At 37.4% G+C, this 13,638-nt stretch overlaps 1 protein-coding gene across 1 annotated transcript in view; it reads right to left on the bottom strand.

Annotated features, from left to right (window-relative positions):
* HAT1 (histone acetyltransferase 1) overlaps window positions 1–13,638 on the bottom strand; it is a 31,947-nt gene that overhangs the window by 15,668 nt on the left and 2,641 nt on the right. The window contains exons 2-4 of the mRNA XM_081945748.1: window positions 10,719–10,790; window positions 9,499–9,574; window positions 4,285–4,405 (exon numbers count right to left, since the gene is read on the bottom strand). Of these exons, the coding sequence (XP_081801874.1) occupies window positions 4,285–4,405; window positions 9,499–9,574; window positions 10,719–10,790 (269 nt within the window). The remainder of the gene's footprint in view (window positions 1–4,284; window positions 4,406–9,498; window positions 9,575–10,718; window positions 10,791–13,638) is intronic.

The following is a 13,638-nucleotide window of genomic DNA, read 5'->3' as shown; positions in this document are numbered from 1 at the left end:
AAATGATTTCCTCAAAATCCTTTGAGGAAATTCACAGAAATAGGTGTCAGTTAGGCCATAAAAGAAAATGCTGAGGCTTGACAATATTTGGCTTAAGCACCATTTGTTCAGTGATCATTCAAAATTATGATGAGTTGAACAGACTTACAACCCATGCCCAAATTTATGGCCATTGCAGCACACTTGTGGTCACATGATTGCAATCTGGGCACTTGGCAGCTTATTTGTGTTTAAGGCAGATTGCCAAGCACCCTGAAATCACCATGTGAAATTTTCCCTGCTGGCTTCCCCAGAAAGTCAGTGGGGAAGCCAGCAGGGAAGATTGCAAGATTGCCTGCCTAGAGATGGCCGAAAAAGTCTTGGATTTCAGAAGGGCTTTTTTACCCAGCCTCCTTGAGAGCAATAGCGGGGTCTGACAGATTGGTTTCATCCTGTGCTGGAGCCTTTTTGCCAAACTTTCTTTTTGTTACCAAGGACATTGCATGAAGAAGGCCCCTCACTAAGGAACTTTGTCACCCAGCCTCTTTTGAGAGTCACAGTGCTGCCTGCGGGAATTGATTTCACCTGACATAGGGTGGAGTCTGTTCGCCAAGCAGTTTTGCTTTCAGGGAGACTGGCTGAAAAAACCCAGGCTGAAATCCAAACAGGATTCTGGCATGGAGCGTTTGCAGCACAGTTTGTTTGTACCCAATCCTCAGAAATGAGTCAATTCCCTCTCATTTGTGGGGGCAGGCACCAAATGCCCAATACTGCAAAGGCTTTGTGACAAAATTCTGTTTGGAATAAGGGCAAAGTTCCCTTCTGCCCACTAAGGGAAAGGGAACTGAACTGCTGGGCTGGAGAAAAGAAGCTTGGATCACAAAGATGTAAGCTTTTTCTTTCTCCAGCCCAAATCTGCAGTTCCCTTTTATGTAAGAATGCGAGCTGCCACTTTTTCACTGGGTCTGCTTAACAACTGCAATGGTGACAGCCAGGATTGCTGTCATTGAGCAAGGCAGTCATGTGGGCATCTCAGTTAATTGTCATAACAACATAACCTAAATGTCGGGGTCAATTATGGTTGTAAGTCAAGGACTACCTATAAATCAAAGTCATAATAAAAAAACCTCAAACTCTAGAAAACAGAAATTATAGAAAAGGGTTTTTTTTTAAAAAAAATACTGATTTTGAAGACTCCATATGCATTTTTATTTTAAGAAAAAACATAGTCCCAATACAGGTAGTCCTCGACATATGATCACAATTGAGCCCAAAATTTATGTTGCTAAGTGAGACATTTTGTTAAGTGAATTTTGCCTCATTTTATGACCTTTCTTGCCATAGTTGTGGGAAGAAAAAGGCATGTGGATGGAACCATGTTGTACACTTGGCCAGCGCTAGATTTCAGGTTTCTTCCTGGGCTTTCAAAGGTGTTTTTTTTTTAAAAAAAACATAGAATGTATTAGTTTACACTACAGTTTTTATATCTGTCTTTCCTGAAAATGGCAGGAAACCATGCTATAACTGATTTTATTCACGCTTGCTCTGGAGCAAGGATGTCAAACTCATTGCCCGTGGCCAGATGTGTCACGTGCTGACTCTGCCCCTGCCCGGTTTAGCGAAGGGGGGAAAAGTCCTGATACATCACATGACGACACTGTGACACGCGAGTTTGACATCCCTGCTCTGGAGCATCAATAATAATGTTTTTCCATACAGTATTGGGAAATAAAAATTGTGAAAATAGCACTGGTGTTTTATTTATAGCTAATTGAAAACCTCTGATAAAATACAACTAGGTAACTATCCAGTAACAAAAAGAAAATTTTTAAAAACATACTCTCCATACATTTGCTATTTCTGAGCAGTGCATATTCAATCCATTCTTATACCTTAGGAGCAAACAGCAAAAGCAACTGATACAAACTAGGGCTTGCTAGCCCCAGTTTAAAGATCGACACTTTTCCCACCCTCATATATCAACTAGAATCCAAGAAAAATCCAATCATGCAAATGTTGAGAAATCCCAGAAAATACTGTCCTACCTCAAATTACTTTAGCAATTTAATAAAAAACTGCAAACCACTATATCTAGACAACTTATTTTTAAATTTAATTTAACCAAAGGATGAGGAAAACCATACATATTTTATAAGCAAAACTGAATTAAGAGTAGCCTTATTAAATAGTCAAAGTAAATGTGATAGACTATCAGCTGACCAGACATCATAATCCTTTTCAGGCCCCCAAACGGCCACTTGATTGAATACATTTACTACTTCTCTTTAGCCATGAATATCTGATGAAGTTTAACAATAAAGTATTGCTGCTTTTCACCAGGCAATAAAACTTAATGAATTGGTCTCAACTTAACAAAACCCTCCCCCCTCAGTACAACTCCTAAAAGCCTGACATTACATTCAACAAAATGAGCTTACATTCTATTCAAACCATGCTCTGAACAATGAGGCCAGGTTTTTACTTAATGGAGTTTGTCATGAGTTCAGCTGTAATGTTTGTATTGTATCTATTTCCATAAGGATTGACACAAGAACACTTTGTGTTAACTTACTAAGCAGCTCTTTCACACCGTTTACATGCACGATGAGTATTAATTCTAAACCAAGACCTTTGCTACTTAGCATTCAAAACTGGGAAATTAAGATGCTTAGGACAAAATACACTACAAAAGGCTAATACAACACACTGCTAATGGCAGTCCTTTCAACTATTATCCCCCTAAGTAGAAGCAATGCACCTGCAAAGGAATAATACTTCACTATTAGCTATATTTTGGGACATAGAGTAAGGATGGAGTTCAGCCCTTGCATACTTCATTCTTGATGCCTTGATGCTATTAACATTCATATATCTCAGCTTTATATTTCTAAGATGCTGTTGTGTAATTAATGTACAAGGCTCTACAAATTTGTTTTCCTCTTATGCAACTTATTAAAGTGTAGAGACAAGGCTAAAAGACATTTTTCTAAACGAAATCTATGTGTATAAAGATACAAGGCTGTCTTTATTTAGCTGTACTAGAATTGCCAAAGTAACTCTTAGAGACTATTATAATAATAAGAACAGAAGGCCAAGAGATGAAAACCAAACTATTTTTAATGTAGCATTACTTTGTAGTACATTTTTATTCTACATGTTAAAAATCGTATTAGGCTCATGCAAGTCAGCATTGAACCAAAAAAGACAGCTCTTTTATGATTTAAATCACATCTTTCTGCTTACAAGGTACTTTAGCCAACTATTGATACAGATAAAATGCCATAAAATAAACCATTGTTAAAATTCAGACTAATGTTTCTGGTCTTGTGCGCTGGTTAACAGTCTACCATTTTCTTCCATCAACTGAAACACCTGGTCCAAGTTGCCAAAATTGTGAACAAGTAAAAGCAGATTCAATGTAAACACTGAGGTAATGTTTTATTAAAATAATTTTACAACTCCCCTCACCCACATTAAAAATAAAACAATATACTTACGGCTCCGGATTTTTTTCAAAAAATATTGTTAGCCTAAATGAATAATCTATATTCTATACCTTAATTTCCAATCTCAAAATTTGTCAAAATACAAACTGAAATATATCTCAACTACTCTGCAATATGGAAAACATTACACGGGCACTCTGCCCATCTTCCTAGTTTTGCTATTCAAAGTAAAAAAGAGCAGCAATACATAATAAAAAGATTCCTGGGAAACTTTTTGAATTCTTGAGCCCAACAGTCTACTTTAGTCCTGATGATTAAGGTTATCAATATCAAATGCCAAAAAGAAACAATGTTTTGGTCCTGATTAAAAGAAAGATGTAGCTGCCTGCCTTAGAGTAAACCTATTACCTAGCATCATCACATTCTCACAATACTCAGAAATGACCAACAATATAAAATAGCACTTCTTATGTTTAGAGCTGCCATGTGGTAATTCTGAAGTGGCCCATGCGGTCAGACAAATTATAGTTTTACTTCAGTTCTATTTGAAACTAACAGATACAAATAAATACAAGCATATAAGTGAAAATTTCTTCAGGCAAATATACTTGAAGCATGAAATAACATTAAGACTTCTGATGCGTATGCAATTTACTTGTATAAAGCAGACTTTCCAACAAAGGATGACAAATTTATAGAAAGCTTGTTTACAATACTCACTAAACATTAATCCCAGTACAATAATAAAAGATATATGGATTGTGATAGTGAAGGAGTTTAAAAATAAACATGTGATCATAAAAAGCTGAAGACAAGCAACCTTAACAAGTTTAGATGACATCTGAATATTTGATTTTACCTCCACACACTCGAAGTTCTCATTAACTTTTGATGTATAATCAATGCGAAACAGCGTTGACAAGTTACCAGCGATGTAATACAAAAGAACTTTCAGTCCCTTGTAACCAAAGGCAACTTCACTGTAGGAGAAATACAAATTGAATTTCTGAAACGCTCTTCTACAGTTGAAAATTAGTAAATTCCTAAGACAATTATCATACATCACAGTAATCCACAATTTGTTTTAATTAATTATAGTTTCTTGAGCAAGACAATCTTATAGATGAGAAATTGAGATGTTTGGCCAACTTCTGATTTCAATATTTCCATTTTAGTTGTTCCTGCGTTGTACCTCTAGGGATTTATTACTGTATTTGGTAGTGTATAAAAATGAACCAAGAATAACCCTGAAAACCATTAATATTTATATATCATTCTGAGTCAGAGATGCAATTGACAAATAATTGTTTCAAATTGTGATTTATTCACCTAAAACAATTCAGCTTCAAACACAGAGCAAATCATTGCTGAGATGTGCCAACACAATCACAAAATTATTATTTCTCATTGAGATTATAATTCATTTGCCATGAGTATCCAGAATATTATTAATATTATATTAATATTTTAATATTATTTTATAAGATTCCCTAATGTATCAGGCATTAGCAACAAAACATGTTAATAATTATGCTGTAATATTATAGCATAAAAATCAATGAAATATACATATAACATATAAAAAACAAGTTCAAAAATATTTTTAAAGCCTTATAAATAAATGGATGGCAGCAATCAGAATCAAATATTCCAAATGACTCAGGTTAAGCAAAAGTTGTAGCAGGAGATACCTCAGAACCAAGCCCGGGATTGGTTCAAGTTCAAAAATAGCACTTTAAAGCCAACAGAAAGCCAGTGCACAGCCTATAGAACAGTTGTAATGTGCTTATATTGGCACAGGCTGGCTAGTAGTCAGGTACTGCATTCTGAGGTTTCTGGGTGGTGTTAACAGGAAAAGACATATAGCACATGGTACAAATTCAGGCAAATGCAAATGAGGGTGTAAGTCGTATTGCAAGATCCTCACATTTAGGTAAGATAGCAACTGATACACCTGCTGAGGTTGGGTGAAACAAATGAATTTATGATTAGTAGCCAGCATGGGTTTGTTAAAAAGCAAAGTTTTACACCAAGGAACGAAAAACCAAAGATACAAGTACAGATTAGGAAAATTCCACACCTGGAATACTGCAACCAATTTTGGTCACCACACTACAAAAAAGATGTTGAGGTTTTGGAAAAAGTGCAAAGAAGAGCAACTAAGATGATTAAGGGCCTGGTGACAGAAACATATGAAGAATGGTTGCAGGAATTGGGTATGGCCAGTCCAGAGAAAAGGACTATGGGTGACTTGATATAGCAGTATTCCAGTATTTGAGGGGCTACCATTAAGAAGAGGGGGTCAACTTATTTTCCGAAGCACCAGAAGGTAAGACAAGAAACAATGGATGGACTAATCAAGGAGAAAAGCAACCTGGAATTAAGGAGAAACTTCCTAACAGTGAGGACAATTAACCAGTGGAACAGCTTGCCTCCAGAGGTTGTAAGTCAGTGATGGCGAACCTTTTTTGGCTCGCGTGCCACAAGTGGGGGGAGCACAGGGGGGTCGAGTGCAGGCGTGCCACGCCCATAATGCAATGCGTGATCCCCCCCAGTGCGCATGCGTGCACAACGCGCGACCCCCCCCCATTTTTACATTTTTTTTGCCCTCCCCAGGCTCCAGGGGCTTTATAGGACCCTGGGGAGGGCGAAAAGAGCCTCCCCCGACCCCCCGGAGGCTTCAGTGACTGTCCAGAGGCTTCCCTGAAGTCTTCAGAGCGCTTAAAACCACCCGCCGGGTTGCTCGGAGGGTCCTTTTAAGTGCTCCGAAGGCATCAGGGAAGCCTCGGACGGTCTCTGAAGCCTTCAGAACGCTTAAAACGACCCTCCGAGCAACCCAGTTTGCTCGGAGGGTGGTTTTAAGCGTTCCGAAGGCTTCAGAGACGGTCCCTGAAGCCTCCGGGGGGGCAGGGGAGGCTCTTTTCGCCCTCCCCAGGCTCCTATAAAGCCTCTGGAGCCTGGGGAAGGCGAAAAATAGCTTTCAAAAAGGTGAACTCAGCTGGCCAGCGCATGCATGTGCGCTGGCCAGCTGACAGGGCAGCGCCGCGCGTGCCCTGACAAATGGCTCCGCGTGCCACTTGTGGCACGCGTGCCATAGGTTCGCCATCACGGTTGTAGGTACTTCATCACTGGACGTCTTTAAGAAGAGACTGGACAGCAACTTGTCTCAAATTATATAGGGTCTCCTGCTTGAGCAGGGGGTTGGACTAGAAAACCTTCAAGGTCCTTTCCAGCTCTATTCTGATTCTGAATGGACAAGGAGAGGACAGGAGATCACCCACGTGTGTTCTACCCAGCTGCTCCTCATGAGGAAACTCTAGAACAGGGCTGTTAAATTCCCAGCCCCGCAGGCAGATGCATCACACACTGACCACGCCCACACCTGATTTAGGGAAGTGGGGAGAAAGTCCCATATATCACATGACGCCGCCGTGACACCATGAATTTGACCCCTGCTCTAGAACAAAGTGTCAAGCACCAGGAGACAAAGAGATATGTAATCAAGTTCAAAATTACATGGAACCTTTTTAAAGGCTACTAGGTTTGCTACCCTTGTTTTGAAATCACGGTCCTTTCCAGCTTGATTCTGATTCTGATTGATTGGACTTTCAGAAATTGCCTATTTAATCATCTTAAAGTTGTTAGAGATCTTTAGAACAGGTTTGAAAAGCTACTTGGTGAGTCTATCTTCATTTCTGAACAAAAGAAAAATTAACAAGTTTAAGAACTTAAAGAATTTAAAATGAATGCCAAAAAGCTAAAGAAGATTTTGATCTAAGAAAGTTATACTACAGCATAAGCAAATTAAGGCGCCAAATAATTTTGGAATATTGAAACTTTTAGTATAAGATTTTGTTACCAACTATGTAAAATAAGCAGATTTCCATGAGAACTAAAATTGTTTTATCTACTGTATTTTGTAACAGAGTTTGGAGGCTTTATATTTTTAGAAATTGGACACAAGAGAGGACTAAATATTCCAGGCAAAAAAAGGGGGGGGGAGTATAAAATTATTTTTGGTTTTGATCAGGCATTTATAAAATGCTTTAACATTTTAAGTACTAAAGGAGATATTTAAAGAATGGGGTCAGAAATTAGTGGCCACAATGTCAACAACAATGTCTGTTTTTATGGATAGACTATGTTCAAAAAATGCTTATGAAAAAATGACAGATGTGAAGCAAGTCATATTTGAACAGGAATTCCTCTCAGAATATAAATTAACATGGAAATATTTATTTTGAGGCTATTCACCTAAAGAGTGAGTTTTAAATGATTCCCACTTACCCATATCTGAAGAAATCTTTATATATAGGAGTTATATTTTTCTGTATACCCATACCTAAATATTTAATGGTTTTGGTACAAATATGGAACTGATATTCCTTAAATTGATGGATTTTCACCTATTGACATCATCTCTGATTTGGATCACTTGATGGAATATCCTGCTATTTTACTAAAAGCATTTATCATTTGCATAAACACAGGAATACTCGTGTAAGGTTTAGAAATAAACAGAAGAACATCATTTGCAAATAAAATCAGTTTATGTTCAACTAAACATAGCAAAATTGATGGATAATTTTACCTAATTGTCTAATAACACAAGCCAATGTTCTACACAAATAGAAAAAATGGACATTCTTAGTTCCTCTAAATAATGGGAAAGTTTCAAAAAACAAACCATTAATCTTTACTTTAGATGTGAGTAAATCATATAGTATCTGAATCAATTTCATGAATTTTAAAGGAAATCCAAACCTATTTAACACAGTATGTGTTATTGATATATTTGGTCAAAGCTTTTTCACTATAATGACAAGATTACAAATTGCTTACTGATCCAGGTAGTCCTCGACTTACAACAGTTTATTTAGTGACTGTTCAAATTTACAACAGCACTGAAAAATGTGACTTATGACTGTTTTTCACAGCTATGACCTTTGCAGCACCCCATGATCATGTAATAAAAATCCAGTTGCTTGACAACTGATTCATATTTAAGATGGTTGCAGTGTCCAAGATCATGTGATCACCTTTTATGACCTTCTGACAAGCAAAGTCAATGTAAAATGGGGCAAAACTCACTTAACAAATGTGTCACTTAACAATAGAAATTTTGGACTCAATTCTGGTCGTAAGTTGAGGACTCCTTGTATTCAAGTCTATTAAATCTACAACTTACTTAATACTACCTACTGCTTGCCTGATTTTTATAAACCCTACTTGATCATTCTTAAAAACGAATAACAGTTGCTCTACTGCTGTTAAGATCTTCCTGTCAATATTAATAAATGACTTTGGATGATAATTAGCACATTAGGTATGATCTTTACCTGGGTAAAGATTTAGATATTACTGTAATATAAGCCTGATTACATGCACTTATAATATTCCTTATCAAGTACCCCAGGGTACAATTGATAGTTTTCTCACCAAAAGCCATATAAATGTTATATCACTCTACAGAATCCATTCAACTCTAATGTTTGCAAGTGATAACTTGCAAATGTATATACAGTAGGTGTGTGTGTGTGTATGTGAATATAGAATTGTAACTGTTTACTGTAACAAGATATTACACTTTATATTTGTCTGATGGATTTTTTCACTTATTTTTAAGTTTTTGCTTAAAAATATTTTTAAGCCAAAGTATTTTTGTGTTTTATCTTTTTTCTTTAAAAACCAATAACATTATTAAAAATATTTGTGATGATTGTGTGTGTGCGTGTGCGTGTTCTTTCGCTTTCTTTTTCACCATTTACTCTTTTTTATTTTCCTTTCTTAATTTAGTTTGTATTATTATTGTAGTTAAAATCTTCAATAAATTCAAATTAATACCTCTTACAACTTTAGAAAATTGCAGTATCTTATAACACAGAAGCAATGCCAAGTGTTCTATAGATCTTAACCACAGCTAATTATATGGCAAAAATAATTATAGACCATATAAGTATATTTATTGAAAGAGCTGCATGCAATTTAATAAACATTAGTGTTAAATTTTATGGTATTAGTACAAACTCCAAAGTCTTAAAACTATTTTTATAATATCTTATTTCTCACTTACTCATCCCCAAAAACTTGATGGCTGAACTCTGGATGAAATGTTGTACTATCATCTTCCAAATCCTCTGGGAAGCGGACTGATGGGAAAAACAGTTGTTTGCATTTGAATAGCTAGCAGTAGTCTGCCAACATAATTTGGTTAATCTACAGAAATCGTATCAGTGGGAAGAGTAGTATAAGAGAACATCTTGGAAGAGGGAAGTAAAGAACCTTCTGTGTTGCTTTAGCCATGCATTTGGGGAACACAGAATTGCTCAAACCCAAATAGATACGTTTTCTTCAGTTTCAAATATATGTCACAGCAAGGTTTTCTTTGTTACAGAAAATTGGTTTGAGACTCTATTGCAGATATAGTCCATTAAATAATTAGACCCTATACAAATTCTCAGATTGACATTATTACAATTTATGATTCAGAATGTAGTGATATGGAAAAGAATCTCTTTTCCATTATCTTTTCCACAGTATTTTCATGTTTTATGACATATATCTTTTAAACAGTCTTGAATTCCTAAGACTTCTTCATACACTTCTACTTCCATTTCAAAAAACAAAAATGTGTACACAAATCAACTAAATACAGGTAGTCCTTGTTTAGCAACCATTTGAAGTTATACACTGTTGAACGAGGGACACTTATGACAAGTCTTATATTCCAGCACTGAGCAACCAGCTCACAATTATTATGCTCACTGTGCCCCACAGTAATATGATGAGCATGATAACCATTTGTGACATTCACTCTGGCTTCTGATTGCAAAGCTTAGCAATGGAGTTACTGCTAATCGAGAATTAACTGTACAAGACTAAGAAAATGTTTAAAATATTAGCAATTCCAAGATGAGGCGGGTGTTAGCAGAAGACTGTGAAATAAATCTTACATTTCTAGCTTTGCTAATTAGCCAACTTTCCTGAAGATGTTTTTGACCTGAAGTGATATTTAAGCCCAGTTCTAACACCCATCTGATGGAAAATGCCTACTTCTCTGTTCAAAGTCATCCACATAACTTTCAAATATATTCAGCACATAGCAAGAGATGCAACAAATCATTAAGTAAGTAAAACAGAAACCATATTATTCTACTGTTACAGTAATTCTATAAAGATGCTTGCACATATAATAAAGACTACTGATACAATGCTAGTCTTTAAAAAATAATGTTTATTTAGCAAAAACTACTGAAATAGTGGGTTACATTAGAGTTATATTTAAAATTTTACCTAATTTTAGATGAATTGCTTCATTTGTACTACACTTGTACTCAGCCAATTTCTTTTCCATAGCAGAGAGACCTAGGGAAACGAATTTTAAATTAGTTTTTGCCACACGCATTTAAGCAAATATTTTAGTTTACCTATTATTTTATTTTAAATAAAAGCAAGCATATCAAGGAAGGAAACAAGCACCTTAAAAGATAGTCTAACAAGCACAACTCTTCACTATGATCTTGGAGTTCATATGTCATGTTTGTATTATGCCATTTGTCCAAAAGAAATAAAATGTGTGGTCAAGAAAGTATGCCTAATCAAGTGGATTCTTGTTTTTCTTTTAGGGATCAAATTTCTTACTGTGAAAGTATGCATTTTCTATTGGATTGAGCATCATACCAGCACAACATGTTGAAGGCTATGCTCCCAAAGTGGGTATTGCTTTGAGAGTGTCTATGGAGATTCTCAGTCATTCAGATCATGGTTGTCTCAAAAGTGCTTTTTCAAAAGGCAACTGGACTATGTCTTTTCCTCTCGAGGAAGAAGACAATGTTTCGCTTCTCATCCAAGAAGCTTTATCAGTTCTGGCTGGATGTTGGGGGGGGGGGGGGGATTGAAGGAACTAATATCAGAACTAATCCTTCCGGTTCTCCTTCCCAATCCAGCAAGAACAGATGAAGCTTCTTGAATGAGAAGCAAAATGTCTTCTTCCTCAAGGGGGAAAACATAGTTCAGTTGCCTTTTGTTTTGAGAGCAGTTCAGTGCCTCTGAGGTAAAAGTGCCTCAAGAATTAGGGCTAGATAGAATTGGACTTGGCTGGTTATACACTCAATCCATCCCCATAAAAAATTAAGGGGAATTCTTTGTTCTCTTCCTCAAAATCCAATTTGTGAACAGATTGAAACTTCAGAGGTCTTATCACAATTATAGGAAAATTCTTCAACTTTCTCTGGCTTCATAAGCTGGCAATTATCAACTCTGGCAACCAATAATAGACACCATATTCTGAGGATCACTGCCACAAAGCAAGGAGCAGGACCCAGTTTTCCTCTCTAGATTCCTTACAGATGCATTGTATGTATGTATTTATTTATTTATTTATTTATTTATTTATTTATTATTAGCGTTTATATACCGCCCCCTCTCCCGAAAGGGACTCGGGGTGGTGTACAGTCCGTATTAAAATACAACAGATTAAAACGTAGAAATAACTATATAAATACATGTATATGTATAAGAGGAGGGTAAAATATGCCAAACTGTACAGCTAATAAATAAATCAATACAAAAGTTTAAAATATCAAGTTAAATTTAAAACAATATCCCTCTAAAAACCAGTAAGAATGTGTATGCCAGGAGGTAGACGTTAAAATTATGCCAAACCAGCCAGTCGGAACAGGTGTGTCTTCAGTTTCTGTCGGAAGGAGCGGAGGTCAGTAGTGGTTCTAATATCGGGGGGGAGGTCATTCCAGAGGGTTGGGCCCATCACAGAGAAGGCCCTACTCCTTGGTGTTGCCCGTTGGCATTGCCTCGTGGACGGCACCAGGAGAAGGCCCTCCCTGTGAGAGCGGATTGGCCGCAGGGATGTATGTGGGAGGATGCGATCCCGCAGGTAACTAGGCCCTATGCCATGGAGCGCTTTAAAGATGGTGATCAGAACCTTGAAACGCACCCGAAAGACCACAGGTAGCCAGTGCAGCTCGCGCAGGAGAGGTGTTACGTGGGAGTACCTAGTACTCCCCATGACTACCCGCGCGGCTGCGTTCTGGACTAGCTGCAGTCTTCGGGCGCGTCCCAAGGGAAGCCCCATGTAGAGAGCGTTACAGTAGTCCAGGCGAGACGTCACCAGTGCATGAGTGACTGTGCGTAGGGCATCACGGTCCAGAAGGGGGCGCAATTGGCGCACCAGGCGAACCTGGTGGAACGCCCCCCTTGCCACGGCTGCCACATGATCATCCATTGACAGCCGGGCGTCTAGGAGGACGCCCAAATTGCGCGCCCGTTCCACAGGGGGCAATTGTTCGCCCCCTATGGCCAGTGATGGAATCAACTGGCTGAACCGAGGCGCCGGTAGCCACAGCCACTCAGTCTTGGAGGGGTTGAGTTTGAGTCTGTTGTCCCCCATCCAGACCCCGACGGCTTCCAAACACCGGGACATCACTTCGACAGCCTCGTTGGGGTGGCTTGGGGTTGAGATGTACAACTGAGTATCATCAGCGTAGTAGTTGATTGTAGTTTTAGAAGCTCAACAAATTGGGAGAGATTATACTTTTACTTATGCATTTCAGGTTGGAGAAAGATAATTGTCATTTCATTACTCTCTACCTATGGAAAGCCATTAAATTGAAGATTTAGCACAGTACATTGTCTTCCTCGGTTATTAGAAATCCTATGCCTAGACTCTGAAGACCACTTCATCTTGCCCAGTTATCTCAGAATTTCAACCGCAGCAATCACAAGTCTGTTCTACTACTGCTTTATTCCACAGTGGAATAAAGTAACTTAGGCACCTGAAAGCTTAACTATTTATATACTCAACTAACAGATTTATTTATAAATCATCCTATATTAGGCTAGAAAATTGACATAAATGCATTTGAACAAATCTTATCCTGATAATTTTTCTGAATATTTAGTTATTCACCACTATAATATATTATGCGATTCAGCATAGGATCTGTTTTCAAGGACTGACAAAATAGCTACTGCATCTATGAATGATCCCTTAAAGCAGTATTTCTTAGAGTGTGGTCCTAGGCTCCCTGAGAGTACCCCCAAGACTATGTCATGAGTCTGCAAATTCAAAATCATTTGTCAGGTATTGTTTTACATTTGCAAAAATGTAAAACAGTGGCATTTTTCTCATTACTATTTTTAATTTGTTAAAATGGTTTTTTATGAAAAGTATTTATGTTAATTGGTTTAATACTTT

This window comes from Natrix helvetica, assembly GCF_964273705.1.
Source record: "Natrix helvetica genome assembly, chromosome: 1".
Taxonomy (NCBI): Eukaryota; Metazoa; Chordata; class Lepidosauria; order Squamata; family Natricidae; genus Natrix; species Natrix helvetica.
The sequence above is the reverse complement of the archived record's forward strand: the minus strand, read 5'-3'. Positions and strand labels throughout refer to the sequence as shown.